At 46.0% G+C, this 18,927-nt stretch overlaps 1 protein-coding gene across 8 annotated transcripts in view; it reads right to left on the reverse strand.

Annotated features, from left to right (window-relative positions):
• Nucleotides 1-18,927, reverse strand: part of Eml1 (EMAP like 1) — a 175,933-nt gene that overhangs the window by 116,874 nt on the left and 40,132 nt on the right. For 6 of the 8 annotated variants that reach the window (XM_020176219.2, XM_020176216.2, XM_020176218.2 and 3 more), the window contains exon 1: nucleotides 13,481-13,640. The exons of 1 other annotated variant lie outside the window; for it this stretch is intronic. In XM_020176219.2, coding sequence (XP_020031808.1) covers nucleotides 13,481-13,547 — 67 coding nt within the window. In that variant the 5' untranslated portion in view covers nucleotides 13,548-13,640. Of the gene's footprint in view, nucleotides 1-13,480; nucleotides 13,642-18,927 lie in introns of those variants that run through there. One more of the 8 variants, XM_074067178.1, reaches the window with a different exon arrangement.

Consider the following 18,927-nt stretch of genomic DNA (forward strand, 5'->3'; position numbering starts at 1 on the left):
ATTCCTCCAGCAGTCCATAGGTAGAGCATACATGGCTTTATGTAAACCATACCTTCACTCAATAAATCTCTCCAAAAATGGAGTGATTGCTGTTTGTAGGTTAACACACACAGAGAGGGGCCTGCATTTTGATGTCATCTTGAACAAAAATAAGTAAATTAACAAAACAAAGTAATATATAAATATATATTATTTTTTGCTAGGCATATATACAAGCATGTATGATCCATGAATGTGGAAAGTCCAAACACTTGAGTCCATTCTACATTCACCATGCATAATGAAGAGATGTTTTTGGTGAAACTGACTGGCTTTTCAGATCCAGAAATTCTGTTTTTTCATGATAAAATAAAGGTAGCATGGTCCTTTGTATAATATTGGCATTGATTTTTCCTTCAATAAGCATTTAATGAACCCATGCTACAAGCAAGACACCATGCAGAGTAATGGAAGGAAATAAAATAGAAAGACAATGCAGGGTGCCTACCCTTGAGGACCTTCCTTGCTAACCATAATGCAAGACAGAATGGAGCCTGCACTGTCCAGGGATGTGTGCACCACAGCTTGGAAACAGAGAGAGAGATTGGGGAAAGTTCTACCCAGGAGACAGGTTGATGCCAGATCCTGAGGGATGGATACATTTCAGTATGGAAACAGGAAGGGCAAGGATATAAGGCATAACTGCCAAGGCTTGACATTCTTGGTACACACACATAGGGATATGGTAAGGCCCAAAATCCAACATCAATGGGATACCTACTAGGCATTAGGAACAAGGACAGGTCAACCTAGTTGCAACCACCAAGGTGAGGTGAAGGTGACACTTATTACTAAATAAATGTTACTATCTCCATTTTAGACAGCACTGTGCTGGGCCTCTCAAGCTTGCCTGCAGACTCTAGCTCAGCCCTCTACCTCCTCTGTGTGGGGAGGCTGCCTGCACAGCTGCCAACAGGTGTGCAGGGCGTGCCCAGTGGATGGGAAGAAGGGAGACTGAGGTTGAGGTACTAATTCCCAAGCTTCTCTGTGCAGGGTCACTGTGGGTTGGCTAGTCATAGCCCACATCCACGCAGCCCTGTCTGAATCAGGCCTGGTAACTGGTAAGTGCCCCTCCCAGGAACTGCACCTTCTGCTCTGGGTGTGGGTTCCCTTCTAGCCCCATGGTTTAGCATATACCTGTTGAGCCTCTGGAACAGTCTCCTTACTGAAAAGTAAATTGCCCAACCCAAGGAACCACTCTTTCTACATGGACGCTATAGAATCACTCCACTCAACCCTCAGAATCCCTCCCCTTACTCAGTGGAGGAACCCAAGGCCACAAAAGAATAAACAGTGTATCCAGATCCACACAGCATCTTAGCAAATGCAGAACCAAGACTGGAACCCAGAGCTGCCTCGCTCTCCAAAGCCCATACTCCCAACCCCTGGAAAAGTAATTTGTGGTAGGTCACAGAGGCTCTTGAAAGAAATGCATGTGATCTTTTGTGCAAATTCTCAAGAATTACTTATTCACTTTGGACATGTGCAGCTTAGGCCTGCTTATCTTTGTAAATGGTCCTGGAAATGAGAAGTTCTAATCAGACGTTCATGCCAGGGAATTGTGCCAAATGTGCAAAAGTAACCTTAAAAAAAGAGAGCAAGAGAGAAAAGAAAAGAAAAGGAGAAAAACAAGTCAGAGATATTCCAAGACTCTAGTCCAGATCCTCCCTAGGTCCTGCTTGAGTCCTGCATCTGCTGTTTCCTTTCTTAGAGTCTTAGCTAGTGGAGAGAGAATGTACATTACTGAGGCTCAGAGGCATATGTCATGGAATTTCTTCACAAACACATGCCCCTCATCACTTCTCTAAACTGCTCTAAAATCTCACTCCGCCTCCCTTCCCTTCCCTCCCCCTCCTGAAAAAGCTCACACTCATCATCCTCTGTCAGAGCAGCTTTCATGGCTGTTAGAAAGGTGGAAAGGCTGGTAGGACTCGAAGCCCACGTCCCAGTGCTCTGCACTGTCCTTCTTGGGTGTAGCCTCACACTGGCCCTAGCATGAGGGAAGGAGCTTTTTTTTTTTTTTTTGACTACTCAGAATCTGGAGGTGAGACCCTTACCCCTACAACAGCCTGAGCAGAGGGGCCTACAGTGTACATGGGTGTGACATGGTAATAGGGCATTAGCTGTTCTGACAGTCTGAATGCACACAGGATTATCCCACTCTGCACTGGGTGTTGAACCTTTTAGTTTAGATAGATGTTCACAAGACCTTTTTTTTTTGTGGTGCTGGGGTTTGAACTCAGGACCTACACCTTGAGCCACTCCACCTTTTTTGTGAAGGGTTTTTTTTCGAGATAGGGTCTCACAAACTATTTGCCTGGCTGGTTTAGAACTGCAGTCCTCCTGATCTCTGCCTCCTGGGTAGCTAGGATTACAGGTATGAGCCATACGGCTCAAAAACTATTGTTTTTAAAAAAAGGTTCTGAAAGTGAAATAAGCCACTCACAGAAAGACAAAGTCTGTATGATTGGAGAGCCCCAGAGTGGGAAATTCAAAGACAAAGTAGAATGGCGGCCCCCAGGGGCTGGGGAGGCGAGGGAGGCACTGTTTAATGGGGACAGAGTTCCACCTTGGGGTGATAAACAGAGTTCTGTCAATGTCCTCAAGGCCACTGACCTGTACACTTAAATATGGTTAAGATAGTACATTCTGTAGTATGTGTATTTTACCACAGTTACATTTTTATTTTCTCTTGCTGAGAAGAGCACGAAAGTCAATAGAATAAAATTGCTGGAGAAAAACTGGAAGAACCGGAGCTGTTAAGAGAGGTGTTTCACCAACACTACACTGCAGGGGTAGAGTGGTGAACACACAGGAGGTCCCGACTTCCTTTCTTTCTTTCTTTCTTTTTCTGGAGTTTTTTTGGACAGTCGTGGGGACTGAACCCAGGGCCTCGCACATACTAAGCCTGTGCTCTACCACTGAACTACATCCCAGCCCCAGAACATTAAAACTTTCTAAGCAGATTGAAATTCCCACTCACCACTCACCTTCAACATCCTGACCACAGAGTGGCCTGGGCCAACAAACTGTCCTCCAGTAGCTCCAGGTCCAGCAGGGGGTCAGGATGGCAGTGCCAGGAGACAGAGATGGTGGCTGAGGCCTCAGGCAGCAAGTCAGCTGTGCTAACTGACATGTGTGCTAGGGAGGGCTTCCACAGAAGGTGGTGGGGTTCTAAAGCCCCAGGAGGTAAGCACATGAAGAGGGGAGGGAAGGGGACATAGTGAGAATGCTTGTAAAACGAGCACCCCAGGTGGCCAGATCCAAGGGTCAGTGGGAAGAAAGGCTGCCTCTGGGTTAGTGAGGTGAGGCACATAGGAGGAGGAACACAGTCAGTTGTGACTTGGGCCCCTTTGCTAAGGCTAGATTCTGTGGGGCTTTGAGCAGTTCAGAGATAAACAGGGTTTCTGTTTTTAAAAGTACTGAGGTGCTGTGATGAGAAAGAAAACAAGCCAAGTCAATTGTTTTAGTCTGTTTTCTATTGCCAAGAAAACATTAGCACAGACTGGGTGAGTTATAAAGGAAAGAGGTTTGTTTTGAGTCACAGTCTGGGGGTGTGAGGTGATGGCCTTCTTGCTGGCAGAGTCCCAAGGAGGCACAGGACATCATATGGCAAGAGACAGGGAAAAAGAGGCAGGAAATGTACAGTGCATGTATGTCCTTTCTGCCCTCTTCTTGTTATGAAGCCAGTAGGATTCAGTAACAGGGACTCCACCCTAACAGCCTTATCTAATCCTAATCACCTGCCAAAGGCCCGCTCCCAAACATCCTCAGATTAAGCTTCTCTCTGAATACATCACGCAGGGGATTAAATATGAATACGTGGGGTACACACCAAGCCATCTCAACACTGAAACTTGTTCCAAGACCCCTATGATAATCCCAGTCAAGGGCAACCAGTTCTGAAGTAGTAATGTATGGGTCACCTGTTTTAGAGGTCAGGGGCAGACTCGAACCATCTCCTCAGCCCTCTTTCATGTCTTTAATCATTCCTGCTTGTTGATCCATCTTCCTTCATCAAACATAACTGAGTACTTAATATGGCTGGACACTGGAGCCAGACACTTGGGTTCAAATCCCAGCTGTGAAATGGGCTAGTGACCTTCAGAAAATTACTGAAAAATTTGAGCCTCTGTTTGCTCATCAGTCAAAATGGAGATAATCATAGCACCCACCTGAAAGGGGTGTTGTGGGGACCAAATGAGAGAACACACAGAAAGTGCTCAGACCAACACCTGATGCCTCATGAGCACCAGGCACATCATATCTCTCTCTCTCTCTCTCTCTCTCTCTCACACACACACACACACACACACACACACACACACACACACTACATGGCACCAGGAGATAAAGACGAATGAGACATGGTCTCTCCCTTTAAGAAACACAAGCTCTGGTTGGGAAATAACTCTGTGATGTTAGATATAATTAAGTTTAAGATGTAATCTGAACACATATTTTTATATAATTAAACTACATCAACTATACAAAAGATCATTTTCAAGAAAGGCAAAGAAATGACACAACGAGCCAGCTGTCAGCCTTTGTGAGCAGTGGCATTGGGCAGTCCTGCTTAGTTGATTCAGTGAAGCCACACTAACAGGTTGCATCTTTATCATATCTCCTGGGGAGTGGCTGCCATGTTTTACCCACAGGATGGGAGGGCATCACAAGTGACTCCACAGTAGCTGCAGCGTCATCACTATGTCCTGTTCAGGAGGGTTCTCACTACGTTTATGACGTACGATAATGCTGTAGCATAAAAGAACCCTACCTTCACCCATCCAGTTTTCAACAGAAATGTATTTTTTTAAGGATGTGAAGTTCTTGTTAAATAACTTCTTTGGAGCGTTTGAGTCAAATCATTTTCGCTGTTAGAAATGCTGGTTTTGCCAAGTACTTCCTTTGGCTGAGAATTACATGTGTTAAGGCTATTAAACCACGAAAAGTCTTCTGCCAATGTTTCTGTTCACTGATTCAAGTGACACAGAGTCCAGCCATGGGTGTGATGGTGCAGAAGAGTCTGACTATACCAGGTCCGTTCCCTCTTCATCCTACATTCTCGATTCTGGGTTTAATGATAAGGTGCCCTGGTCTGAAACACCTTCTCTTCTGAATGCCTTAGTCTACCAGTTCTTTGATGAGGGGGAATGCTAAGTGCCACATGTATGCACGTGTATAAAAGTGTGCGTACTTACATGTGGACATGAAGGTGCAACACGTGATACATAATGTTCAGATGTATGCACATGATGTTAAGAAGGGTGACATGAGTGCTTTTCCTCTGGTTCACCTGGTACCTGGGAGGCAGCATGCATGTGTACATCTGAGGAGACTACCACATTGGTCCTTGACTTGATTCAGTGAATGACCACCAGGAAACCCATCCCCTGCCAGGCACTGCTGAAGAGCTAAGACACAAAGATGACCCAGGGCAACTGCCCAGAAGGAGCTTATAGCCAGGCAGAACCCCTGCCCCACTGGGGAGCGGGGACACTGCAGGTGGAAGAACCCTAGGTGGAGCTGCACCCTGAGGAGCCTGGGGGGCCAAGGGAGAAAGGGGGAACTGGAGACTGTTCTAGCCAGCTCTGTCTCTCAAGAGATTCAACTGCTGCTGTCTGTGCTGCTGACTAGTAAAGGTGTCTGCTCCTCTCAGCTCCAGTCCAGACACCTGCAGGTTCTAGACCCTTCACCCAAGGCCTGCTGGGTACCTCGACTGCATGTCCCATAGGTCCCTCCAGTCCCACACAAAGCCCACCATCCACACTCCTGTTCTCTGTGCACATTCCCATCTCTGTGCACAGCCCTTAATTTACTTGGAGGATCAGAGCCCAGGTGTTACCTGGGTTCCTCCCTAGCCCTGCTCTGAGTCCAAGAGCAGTAATGTTCCCCCTCAGCATTTCCAGAAGCTACTTCCATCCCTCCCAAGAATCCATGCCTCTCCCTGGATGACAGCCTGCCCTGCCGCTGCAGGGAGCAGGGAGGGGACACAGATCTGTAGTCCCAGGCTGAGGGCTGCTGGAGCCTCAGCGTTCAAGGCCAGCCTGGGCAACATAGCATAACCCTGTCTCAATAAAGAAAAAAAAGAAAAGAAAGACTGAAAATCTGATCCAGTCACTCCTGTGCCTCAACATTCTCCCAGCAATCTCCCTGTTCCCAAGTAAACACTGAGCATGACCCCAACCCCACCCCATCCTCCCTCACCGCAACCCACTCCACCCCTTTTTCTTTCATCCCAGCAATCTGCTTTCAGTTCCCGCCCAGGGCTGCCTGCAAGCTTTCCTGGGCCTGGGCAGCCTTTCTCTCCACCCTCGCCCCACCCCACCCCACCGGCCTGCTGTGTGTGGGCTGGAGAGATTGAATGTACTGGCCTTCTTAGGAAGCTGCCCTGACATACACCCCAGGCCAACACCTGCAGCACCCAACCAAGATTCCTTAGGCCTCTGGACACAACCGCTGCTGCTGTCACTAGGGGACTGTGAAAATAGCGCTGGTCTAGCTCCCGGTGAGCACGGCAGGCTTCCTAAAGGCTGGGCCTGTGAACCTCACTGGTCACTGGAATAGTGTGCTAAGTACCACGGTACCCACAGTCTTGCTGAATACAGAGGAAAAGACAGCACAGGGCTGAGCATGGAGGCAAAAAGACTAGCTTGGGGCTGCTGTTTAAACCATACTGTTCCTTGGGTGAGAACCAGGCCAGGTCTAAGCTAAAGCAAAAAGGATGGATGGTCAAATAGAGGAAAAACAGAACCCACTGGGCCAATTGACTGTGAAGTAGGGGGTAGAGAATCTGCTGTTTCTAGAAGACACCACAATGGCTAGGCTGAAGGTGTTCCCTAGAAATAGGCAGAATGTGCCAAATGGCCTTGAAGCTCTCCCCTCATACCTGCCCCCGCCCAGCCTCGGTCTAACTGTGCTGCCTCTCACACTGAGGGACTGCTGGTGGAAATAACCTGCAGCCCAGAAGGTAGTACCCCCTTTAGGGGCTGTGCAGAGTAGGACACTGCCAGTCCTGGACTACATGGGATAAATGATCACCACCCTGGGAGGTCTGTGGCCTCCAACTCTCCCTTTCCTCTGAAGGCAGCCTTCTGTTAGAGATTCTGGGCACTCCTGCCCTCAGGCATCACACAAGCCACAGGCCCAACTGAGGACTAGTAAATGTCAGCCATTATATTCAAGACACAGAGTTTAAATATTTTCCCAAAAGCTGATAGGATAAAGAAACAAGTGTACATCTAGACACAAGTAAGCACTCTGCAAACACCTGGTTTCCCACACTCCACACTGACTCTACTTCCCAGTAAACATACAGCTTTAGAGTAATGGGAAGTGGAAGTGTGTCTCCCTAATAAGTACCATATTTTAAAGAAAGAAAAACTCTTCTAAAGAGCTACTTCTTTAAGCAAACCAAAGAAGATGTGCATTTGCTCCTGCTGAAATCAAAGGCTACCTCTTGTTCTGAGCTACATTAACACCGAAGTACCAGTTTCAACAGGATATTAAACATATCTGTCAAACATTTAGACAGAAAAACATGAGGCTGCAGAAGTGTGGCATGGATAAGAATTGGGTGACATGTAGTTTCTAGCAAACTTTTTCTTTTTTTATTTTAGCAATGTTTCTGAAGGCATTTTGCTAATACTAGAAACCCTCCGTGAATGAGCCATGACTTCATGGATGAGAAATAATTTTTCCCAAAAGAAATTTTTCTGAGTAGTACAAAACACCACGGGTTCTAAGTCCTTAAAGATATCACCTTATCCATTAGTACAGTGTTTTAATGTGCAAATTTCCATGGTATCCATGATTAAGATTTTCACACTACTGGTTTTATAACATGAACAGGCTACAACACCAGAAATAAAGATGCCATTCTCCTTCTTATCCATGCTCCACCCAACTGAGTGTTTATTTTTAACAGAATATATGGAAAGGCTTACATTATCTCGGGTATTACCAACAACCAATTAATGATTACTTTTAAAACACAGTTCTGTGAGTTGTTCCACCAAAATGTGTGGGTTTGTTTATAATGTCATAAATGTTTGTGGTTTGGCTATAAAATAAATTCCTTGCTGGGTGGAGGGCCACGCGTACCAGTTGGAAATTCTCGATCAGCATGGGTGCTTGCTTTGCACTTTTCCATGAAAGCATTTTCTTTTGATTCTGCTACCACAGAAAGCCTAAGTCAGTGCTCTGTCACCATGTGAGAATGCAAAGAGGTTTGAAAATACATTGTATTGTTCAGTGCCGATAATTCCCTCACAGGAGTTCTGTGATCTATCAACTTGAAGATTCTACCATAGTCATAATTAAGAGAAAGTCACCACTATTACAGATGTTGGAGATAGTTAAATAAATTACTTTTAATTCACCAAATAGAAGTGTGTACGAATTAAAACCAGAGAAAATAAACTGCAGTAGTTCAAAAGATTATTAGTGATTTCAAAACATGGCCTGGCAGGAGGGATGGGCCTGCCCTCGCCTGGATTACTATCTAGCAGGACCCGAAGGTAGAAGCCAGCAAGTCAGAAAGAGGGGGACACACTTCCTCCAGGCTCCAGAGCAAATATGGTACAATTTCTCGTGACATTTTCTGAGGCAAGAAGGAGAAAAGGCTAGGAGCCAGGATCAAACCCTATAATCCTTCCACATTATTACAATGCTGGCATATTTTCTGTGAGTTCTGGGATTACTGACAACATTTCAGCACAGATTATATTGTGTTCTGATCTGACAGGGCCCTGCCTATTGCAGAAAACCCCATCTCAAAAAAGAAAAAGAAAGGAAGGAAGGAAGGAGAGAGAGAGAGAAAAGAAAGGAAGGAAGGATGGAGAGAGAGAGACAGAAAGAAAGAGAAAGAAAGGAAGAGAGGGAGGGAAGGAGGAAGGGAGGAAGGAAGGAAGGAAGGAAGGAAAAGGATATTAAATTAAAAGTAAAATAAGAAAGGAAAGGACTTCTTCATAGAACATAGAAAACAGACAAGAATTGTAGGTGATCAAACCTCACAACTACCAAAAAAAAAGAGGGGAATTTTAGGTGAAAAGCAGCAGCAAAAGGTGATACTGTGATATGACAGCAAAGGAGCTAATGTGATCTTAGGCGACATTGTTAGGACAGACTTTAGGATAAGGAAGGTGATGTATCCGCCCTGTTTAAAAACCATGCCTGGCATACCACACTCAGTTGTATCACATTTAAAAAGCGACATAGACAAAAGGAAGCAATTGTTGATGAAGCAAACCAGGATGATGAAAGGTCTAAAACTGTACCTTCTGAGCAATTTTTAAAATGGTTTAACCAAAAGACTTAAGAAAGAGCGATCATGAATGTCTTCAGACATGTGATGACCTAGCAACGTGGAAAGGAGATTGAACCTATTCTGTAAGGACCCAAGGGGCAAAACTCAGGCCGGGTTTGGACTGCATATAGGAACTGACATTCTGAACTGTCCCAAGAAGGAATGGAGACAGGAGACGCAGTGAGTTTCCAGAGTCCTGGAACTGCTCAAGCTCTGGTAGAGTAACCCAAAGGGGCGGGGCAGGAGAGGAGGGCCTCCCACTTCAGCTGAGGTAGCTCCACATTTATCTGCTTGAACTTTGGGTTGCTGGGTTGACTTGACTTTGGCAAAACAGCTCAGAGTAGGCAAACAGTGAGATGAGATTACCTGACAGTTCTCTTTAAATGCTGAGATGCTTATAACCTATGGCAATAATGCTTATAACCTAAGTAAGGAACCTATGACTGACTCATGGGGTAAACTGTGACTGACAGCTATATCTAAAGGCCTCACAGAGATAAAGTGGCAGCATTTTGTTCCTTGCTCTCACTTCTTTCTCTCTTTCACCTGTTTCCCTAATTCCCCACTCATTTACAGGTATAAGAAAAAGAATTTGAGATTTAGATTTCAAAAAATTCACCCTAGTTCCACAAGATATCAAACCCAGAGTTACCACGTGACCCAGCAATTCTGCTCCTAGGTATCTGGCCAAGAGAAATGTCCACACAAGTCTACAGTAATACCACCCTAAACACTCCCCACCTCGTCTGATCTTGGAAGCCAAGCAGGTAGTACTTGGATGGGAGAAATGTCCACACAAAAATGTGGATGTGGATGGAAGATTATTTATAATAGTCAAAAAGCAGAAAACAACTGGGCTGGCAAAGTAGTTCAAGAGGCAGAGCACCTGCTAAGCAAGCAAAAAATCCTGAGTTCAAACCCCAGTACTGCCAAAAAAAAGTAAAAAAAACATAAAATGCCCTTCAACTGGTAAATGGAGAAACAAAGTGTGGTTTAACCATATAACAGGATATTATTTGGCCATAAGAAGGAATGACATACTGACACATTCTATGACACGGATGAACCTTAGAACATACACTAAATGAAAAAAGCCAGGCACAAAAGGCCAAATGTTGTAAAATTCCATTTACATGAAATGTCCAGAATTGAGAGTCAGAACGTAAACTAGTGATTGCTGGGGGAAAAGGCGATGGAGCGATAGAGACTGACTACTAAGAGTTCTTTTGGGGGCGATGACAATGCCCTGAAATTAAGCAATGGGAATGTTTGCACAATCCCGTGACTATACTAAAAGCACTGAATGGTGCACTTGAAAAGGGTGTAATTATTCAAGGTTATGGGAAAATCTCAACAGGTCTAATATTAACACACACAAACACAAAAGATTTGGACTTGTATCCAAAGCCCTTCTTAGCCGTGTGGCCTTTTAAAATTATCAAATTTCTTCACGCCTCAGTTTCCCCATTCCTAAAGGGAGTATGGTAATTACCATCCAGATTTCAAAGAAAATCCAAAGTAAAAGTATTTCTCAAATCATAAATTGGTTTAAGAAGTATAGCTACAGGACTAGGGGTGTAGCTCGGTTGTAGAGCCCTCATATCCCATATGCGAGGGGCTGGGTTTGATCCCCAGCACCACAAAAAGATTTGGACTTGAATCCAAAGTAAACATGAAATAACATTCTTTTTTTAAAAAGGAGAGCTATAGTCCACTTTTCAAAGTACTATAGTCTTTCCTACAGTATTAAAAAGAAGTTTGTGATTCCCAGCTTATGTTAGAGTTTAAATCCCTTAAAGAAAAAAAAAAACAAAACACTACTTAAATGACAGGGCAAGGTCCTAAAGGATGAGACTGGACAGCCTTTTCAGGAGGCTAGAGACTGCTGACCTGTACATTTAGCAGCCATTACAAACCAAATAGGAGAGACAGCAAGAAAAAAACTGTAAGAGAAATTTCATTCATTGTTTATGCATTACCTTCTAGCTTTATCTCACTTCTAGCTTTGTCTCATCCAGACAGTCAGTATGGACTGCACTTTCTGAAGCTTAAATGGAGTAGAACTATGACTTTTGAGTTCCTGTCACCATTAAAGCCTGAGGCAGGCTCAACACATGAAGATGTGTGAGCTCATATATTACCCTGCTGTGGTCGTGCATTGTAATGTAAATCTGCACTTTCAAAGAATTTTTTTCCCAATGTAGCTAATGAAATACTTGAATGTTTAATTTAATTCTTGGTGAAATGGTGTTTCTGTGATCCACTGCTTTAATTGAATCATCATAGTAATTAACTCAATGCTATTCATTTATATTTGCACTTAATGGAAGCCTCTTAAAATGAAAATTTCACATCAAAACATCATTGCCTAAGACAGCATCAGTTAACATTCATCTCTGCACCAAAGGTTACACTTGCCTTAAACTTTATTCATAAGGCAACCTCCAAAATAATCAATATAGAGCTAAGAACTTTCTGAGAAAAGTAATTTAACAGTTATGATTCGATTTTGTTTTAAAGTGATCTTATTGTTTGATTTCTAAAGTGATTTTTCTTTAAATTGTTTCCTCTACAACACATAAGAGTTACTTTTTACTTTCTTCTGGATATCATTGCCAGCAAAACACCATACCAATCTCTCTCGGCTGGCAATTAACAGAAAAAGGCAGAAAACCAAAACATTCAGGAATCAATGGGTAAGCCAACTTCGTGCTTGAACTGCTGCTTAGCAACAGTCTGACCAGGTCCTGGAACAACTGCTCAAATAAAAACATCTACACTCATTTTCATGTCGTAAGTCAAACTGTCCCTGAGATGCCCACATATTAACATTTGTTTAAGGATGCATGCCTGGAAGTCATTTCATGTGATTTTCAGCCACATGCCTTTTACAACTGCTATACGGGAGAGTCTACCACAAATGTGGGAGCTTGCACCCACCTTAGACGTCAAAAGTAGTAATTCCAATATGATTAGAAGTCAATTAAGGAAACTATTGTTAATTGAAGAATCTATTCAGCTTACCGAGGCACAAAACCATTCCCATTGGTCTACCCTTAAAGTATCCCAGTAGCCAGAAATCTTCCTAATACATTCTACCTGCTTCATATGAAAATCACAAGCTGCCGTCATGAAAAAGATGGCAAATTCCACCAGAGAGGAAAAAAATATCAGTAAAGAGGATGAATCAACACACTCACTGATCCTGCTTGCAAACAGGTGTTAAGAATCCCCCTAAATCACAACTAGCACTGCAAAACAAATTTCTCTAGTTGCCCTAGGGTCTAGACTCGAAATCATTCTGACTGCATTTAAAGCAAATTCTACAATTTTTGTCCTCTTAACAAACTTTGGGGGCCCTCTGATGAGGCAATAAATTCAACATATTAAAAATGAGTGGTGAACTTTTGTGCATGAATGATCACACATCCACGTTCTGATAAAATATGCAAGTGTGCTGTGAAAATCTTTTTCAACCTTACTCGTGAGACTAAAAAAAAAATCTTTCAAGCAGATAAGAGTTCATATTTTTAAAAAGATACCATATTGGCAGCTAGCAATGTTTCCTTCCTGCAAAAAAAAAAAAAAAAAAAAACTGCAAAGAAAAAGAAAATCTCTTATCCCATAAACAAAACCAGCAGCCACACTTTTAAGCCGGGGCCAGTCCGGCTTTGCATTTAAAAAGCTCTCATTGCATTAGCCAGGATGATTTCATTAAAGTGGCCTGGATGGTCCTGGGGTCCAGCTGCTGCACACCCTGCGCGCATCCTCGCCCCAGGGTTTTGTTATCCGAGTTCAGCATCCAGCGCGGTCCAAACAGATGTGAGTTTGGACGCAAACGAGCAACACGTCCCCGGACCGCCGCGGTTCCCCGAGGGCCTCGGCTGCTCCCCGACTCCCGCGCGCCGCTGGCCGGCCGGGGCTCCCCGGGGCTCCCCGGGGTCGCGCGCACTGGCGGGGAGCCCGGGGCCCGGGGCGACGCGCGGCCCCGCGGCCCCAGCACAATGCGCCGGCGGGCGGGAACCGGGGCAACTTGGCGCGGCCTCGCCCGCGGCCGCCGGGCCTGGCCCTCGGCTGGGTCCCTCGCCGCCCGCCGCCCGCTGCCTGCGGCCTCTCCCGCGCCGCCGCCCTCACCGTTGCAGAACTGGAGCAACGAGGACGTGTCGTACAGGCTGCTGTAGCTCGAGAAGCCGTCCTCCATGCTGAGGCCGCCTGGCCGCGCCCGCTCCCGGCCGGCCGCCGCCGTGTTCACTCGCACACTGAGCCGAGCCGAGCCGAGCCGCGGCTGGCGCTGGCGCTGGCGCTGGCGCTGAGGCCGGCCCTGCTGTGGCGGCGGCTGCCGCCGGTCACCATGGCAACCCGGGCCCGCCGCCGCCGCCGCCGCCGCCGCGCGAACCCGGCGCCCGCACTGCCCGCGAGGGGGCGGCCTTCGGGGCGCGGGCGCGGGCACGGCCGGGAGGGGACGTGGCGGGCGGGGGCCGCGCGTGGGGCGGGGACGGAGCTCAGCTCGCCTGGACCGCCGCCTGCTTCCCCTCCCGGTCGGGCTCGACCCGGCCTGCTCGCGGGGATCCAAGGGGACAAAGGGCGAGGTCGGGAGTGTAGGGCACGGTGGCCCGCCACGGGATCGGGGGTCCCCTCCTAGCCACACTCCCCCCCGACGCGCTGTCCCCGCGCTCGAGGGCAGCTGAAGGACCAAACATGGACAACTTGCCGGCAGATTCAGACTTCCACCTCCGAGCACCTCCCTCTTGGCCACGTCCCCTAGGAGGCGCGCCCCTCTCTCCACTCGTTCTTCCTTCGCGGCTGCAAGAGGGAATCAAGCCACCCGGCTAGCAACTTCACCGCGACCATTGGGCACCTGGGGAAAAAGGCGGCTTCCCTCTGCAAAACAGGCCACTCAGATCCCCAGGTGGAAAGGCTGCAGGTGGTGGAAGAGGGACTTTGAGCTAAAACTGCCACTCTGTCCTTCTTCCCCCTGTGACCAGCCCCAGGGATGTGAACTGTCACATTACACACTTGCTGACTTGTTATAGGATCCAGAGATCTTTCCTTTTCTAGCTCAGGCAGAGACCGAGAGTTAGGACAAAATAACATGGTGGCAGAAGCACATAAGTCCACGAGTCTGAAGCTTTTTCAGCCCGTGGGTATAAGTGCTAAGTTAATTTTGTGCACTTTACTACCCATGGCCAAAAGTAAATACACTGGCAAATCACAACTGAGGAAGCAAGAAAGAAAATAGTAGCTCTGACCCAAGAATAGGCTTAGCATTACATTTCTACCCCTTGTTACACAAGTCACTATTCGGTTAGCATGTACAAATCTGAAGCTTTTCCATATTCACTTGCATAGTTTAAACACAGTAGGGGAAATGACAGGAATAAAAAGTTATTATTAGGAAAACTTCTGGGCCTCCCTAGAGTTCCAAGGCCTGGAAAACCCAGCATAGACATCAGTAGATGACCAGATCAGGGAGGGAGTCTGTCACCTTTAACTCGTGAGGGATTAAGGACTCTAGACAGTGCAGTAGACTGAGGGAGACGTTGAAGACTTGATCCCTGTCCTAGTGAGGGGAAACGACATACAAAAAGCAAGAAGGATTTGTGAACGGGGAAACACGTGTTGGGTGGAGGCTAAAGGGTCCCACATGCTGTTGATTTGACCGTGGCCAGGTAGATAAAGGACAGTGGGAAGGATGAAGCTTGAAGGATGGGGCTAGATTTGTAAGAAAGAAGGAGTGAGGTCTGCTCACAAGCCAGAGGGCTGGCCTGACATGAATGGATAGCTCATGTTACAGACACATTGGAAATGAGATTGGACTGAGGGAACGGGGCCAACCAAGAGAGGCCCGAGAGCCAGAGAGGACTAAACCCGACTCCAGGAGCCAGAGGGACACATGGAGGTCTTCACGCAGGCACACGCTGATGAGTGGGTTAGAAAGCTGAGTCTGGATGTGTGTTGCCTGCACTACAGGAACCAGGGTCTGTCAGTGGAGGAGCCCAGGGTTTCTTGAGTACTCCAGAAATGAGGCACTGAGGGCCCAAATAGTCAGAGGGAAGAAAGACAGAGGGACTGGCCAAAGGAAAACTGCTGTAGGTCCACACAGCTGGAGGTACCCACACAGCTGAAGGTCAAGTGAGGACAGCAAAACCTCCAATTAGAGGTACCCTGTGGCAATTGGAGTGAAAGAATTAGGATTTAGGAGTCCACAGCCAGCAAAGAGGTTGTAAATGAATTCTCTAAAGAGAGTGGAAAGTCGAGGGGAGCTGAGGCAGGGCTGGGGCAAGAAGGTAAGAAGGAAATGCTAAAGGAGCAGTTGGAGGCCAGAGGCTCTCTGGAGGATGTGGGCTCAGAAAGCTGACAGCTCAGAAAGCGTCCAGGAAGTGGACGCTGTCCAGGGTTCTCTGCAGAGTGGGTCAAGGAGGACGACGCTGAGGAAAGGTCCTTCTGTGTGGCAGCGGAGGGCTCCAGGCCACCTGGAGCATCTTGGAGAGGCAGTGAGGATGGAAATCAGGTTGCCTGACACCAAAGAGAATAAATCCATGCATGTTTCAGACTTTGGATAGGGAAAGGAAATGAGGGCCAATAATGGTCAGCAAAGTATTAAGTCTAGATTCTGTCTGCCCCCTGGTCAACACAGGTGAGTTCCGTGATCTCTAAGAGGCAGGTTCTCTGGAAAGGAACTTTCAAAAGGTGAGATTTAACACAGGTGTACTTTTCATCTTTGCCCTCTTGCTTCCTCACTTCCCACCCCCCACAATCTTTATGCTTTCTCCACTCCACTTTGCAGTTTCATACTTTAGGATACATTGGATAGTTGGCATAAAAAGCTGAGTGTGTCCAGGCATGGTGGCTCCTGTCTGTAATCTTAGCCACCCAGGAGGCAGAGATTGGGAGAACAAAACAAATTGGGTTTGGTGGCACGTACTGTCATCCCAGCTACGTGACAGGCTGTAGGTCTGAACAAAAAGCAAGACCTTATCTGAAAAATAACCTGAAGCAAAAAGGGCTGGAGGTGTGGCTCAAGTGGTAAGTGATTGCCTAGCAAGTGTGAGGCCCTGAGTTCAAACCCCAGTGCTACACACACACACACACACACACACACACACACACACACATGAGTGTGGCCATAGCCAATGCCTGGGAATAAGGAAAACTCAGAAGTGGGAAAGGAGAACTCTGCTTAAAATTTCAGCTGCAACACTGAGCTAGAGATTTTCTTAGAAGATATTATTTCCACTAGAGTGAAATTACAAGTGAGACAATTATGAATTCAGTCCACTTGCTTTTGAGGCAAAGAAGATTGTTATTACACTCTTAACATAGAGGATTAAATACCATGTTTTTCCGACAATGGTAAAATCTTAGTCTAAAAAAAGCAAAATTTAGAATAATTACAAGGATCTACATGTTAAGTTAATTAGATATAATCTACAGCACATTTTTAAAAAAAGATCCATAGAGAAAGTTCAAGAAAAATCCCTGAAGACTTAATTAATAATGTGTGATTTTTGCACCTAAACATTTTAATAGACTGTTCTTCCATATCATCTTGAAATAATTTGTGGCCTGAGCCCAGAAAATGTTGTCATTGTAATAAATGATGTACACTCTAGGACAACCTAACCATAGTGCTCAGTGGAATTAATAACAGCATTTGTACAATGTGTAAAAAAGAGAAAGGGAAATGGGAGTTCTGTAGCCTTTATTCATAGAGAGCAATTAAAAAAAATTACCCAGAAATGTGAGGCCTTACACATCTATTGTTTAATTCATCATTCCTCCAGAAATAGCTACACAGTGCCAGGCACTACACTTGGGCTAGGAATACAGCAGAGAGAACTCAGTGCTGTCCAAACTGTAGGTGGCCATGAAGTCAAGATATAAGGTCATAACCAGCACCTTAAAAATGAAATAGGGGCCAGGCATGGTGGTACATGCCTGTAATCCCAGCTACTTGGGAGACAGAGGTAGAAGGATTTCAATCTGAGGCCAGCCAGGGCAAAAGCAGGAGACCCTATCTGATAAACAAACTAAAAAGCAAAAAAGGACTGGGGTCATAGCTCCAGTGATAGGGCCTTTGCCTCACAAGCACAAGACCCTGAGTATACTCAGTACTGTGAGTATACCCTGAGTATACTCGGTACTGTGAAAAAGAAATAGAAAATTCCATTTCGGGGTGGACTTGATTAGCTATCCATTCATAGATAGCATTATTCACAGCAGTCAGAAGGTGGGAGTAACCCAAGTGTGCACTGATTGACTAATGGCTGAATACATAGAATGTGAAATATTCATTCAATGACCATTAAAAGGAAGGCAATTTTGACACATACTACAGTGTAGATGAACCAGAGGACACTGTGCTAGTATAAGCCCATCCCAAAAGGATAAACCCTGTAGGATTCCACTTACATGAAGTTCCTAGAGTAGTCAAATTCATAGAGATAGGAAGGAGGATGGTAACTGCCAGGAGCTAGAGAGGGGCATGGGAATGGGGGGTACTGTTTTCTGGGTACAGAGTTGCAATTTGGGATGATGAAAGAGTTCTGAAGGTGGGTGGGGCTGATGATATGAAAGTACTAACACCACCAAACTGTACTCTTAAAAATAGAGCCAGGCATGGTGGTACATACCTGCATCCCCAGCACCCAGGAGGCAGAGAAGAAGGATCAAGAGTTTGAGGCCAGCCTGGGCTACATAGAGAGAGCCCTGAATCAAAAACAGCAAGGACTTGCATAGCACATCCTAGGCAAGACCCTAGTTCAATTGACATATAATAATCGTACAAGTAATTACAAGTAATAAGAGCTTTGAAGGAAAAGTAGACAGAAGGATTTCAGGTTCTTGTGGAGGGCCTGATTTGGACGGAGGAAACAAAGGACAGGGGCATGAGCAAGGGGAGGCCACTTCAGGCAACTGAGGGTCATGTGAGCAGCAGAGGACATCACTGTGGCGGATGGGGGCCCATTCACAGGGGCCTCAGAGATCCTGTTAGGAGGGCTCTGATTTTATTCTAAAAGCAAAGAAAAGTTGACCTTCAGTTGGTGTTATGGGCTGAGTTACGACCCACCCCCCCAGCCCCCCCACCAAAATTCTGATGACAAAGTCCTACCCTACTGCGTCAGAATCTCAGAATGTGACCTCTATGGAGATGAGCTCTTCACAGAGGTGATCAGGTGAAAATGAAGAAATTACAGTGAATCCTAATCCGATGGGAGTGCTGTCCCAATAACAAAGGGCCATGTGGACATATTCACACAGAGGAGAGACTTGAAGACACAGGAAGAAGATGACATCCACTTGTCAAGGAGAGAGGCCTGGAAAAGACTTTCTCATGGTCCTCAGAGGAACCAACTCTGCCTTCACCTTGATCCTGGACTTCCAACCTCCAGAACTGTGGGGCAATAAATCTGTTGTTGAAGCCACCCAGTTTGTGATATTTTGCTGTTGGAGTGCTAGAAGACTAACACAGTCAGCAGAGAATCTCAGAGTCAAAGATTGGTTGGTATACAGATCACAGCATTCATTACTGATATTAAAATAGGAAATATAAGCCAGATGTGGTGGGACACACCTGTAAT

The sequence above is a fragment of the Castor canadensis genome, chromosome 3 (genome assembly GCF_047511655.1).
Source record: "Castor canadensis chromosome 3, mCasCan1.hap1v2, whole genome shotgun sequence".
Taxonomy (NCBI): domain Eukaryota; kingdom Metazoa; phylum Chordata; class Mammalia; order Rodentia; family Castoridae; genus Castor; species Castor canadensis.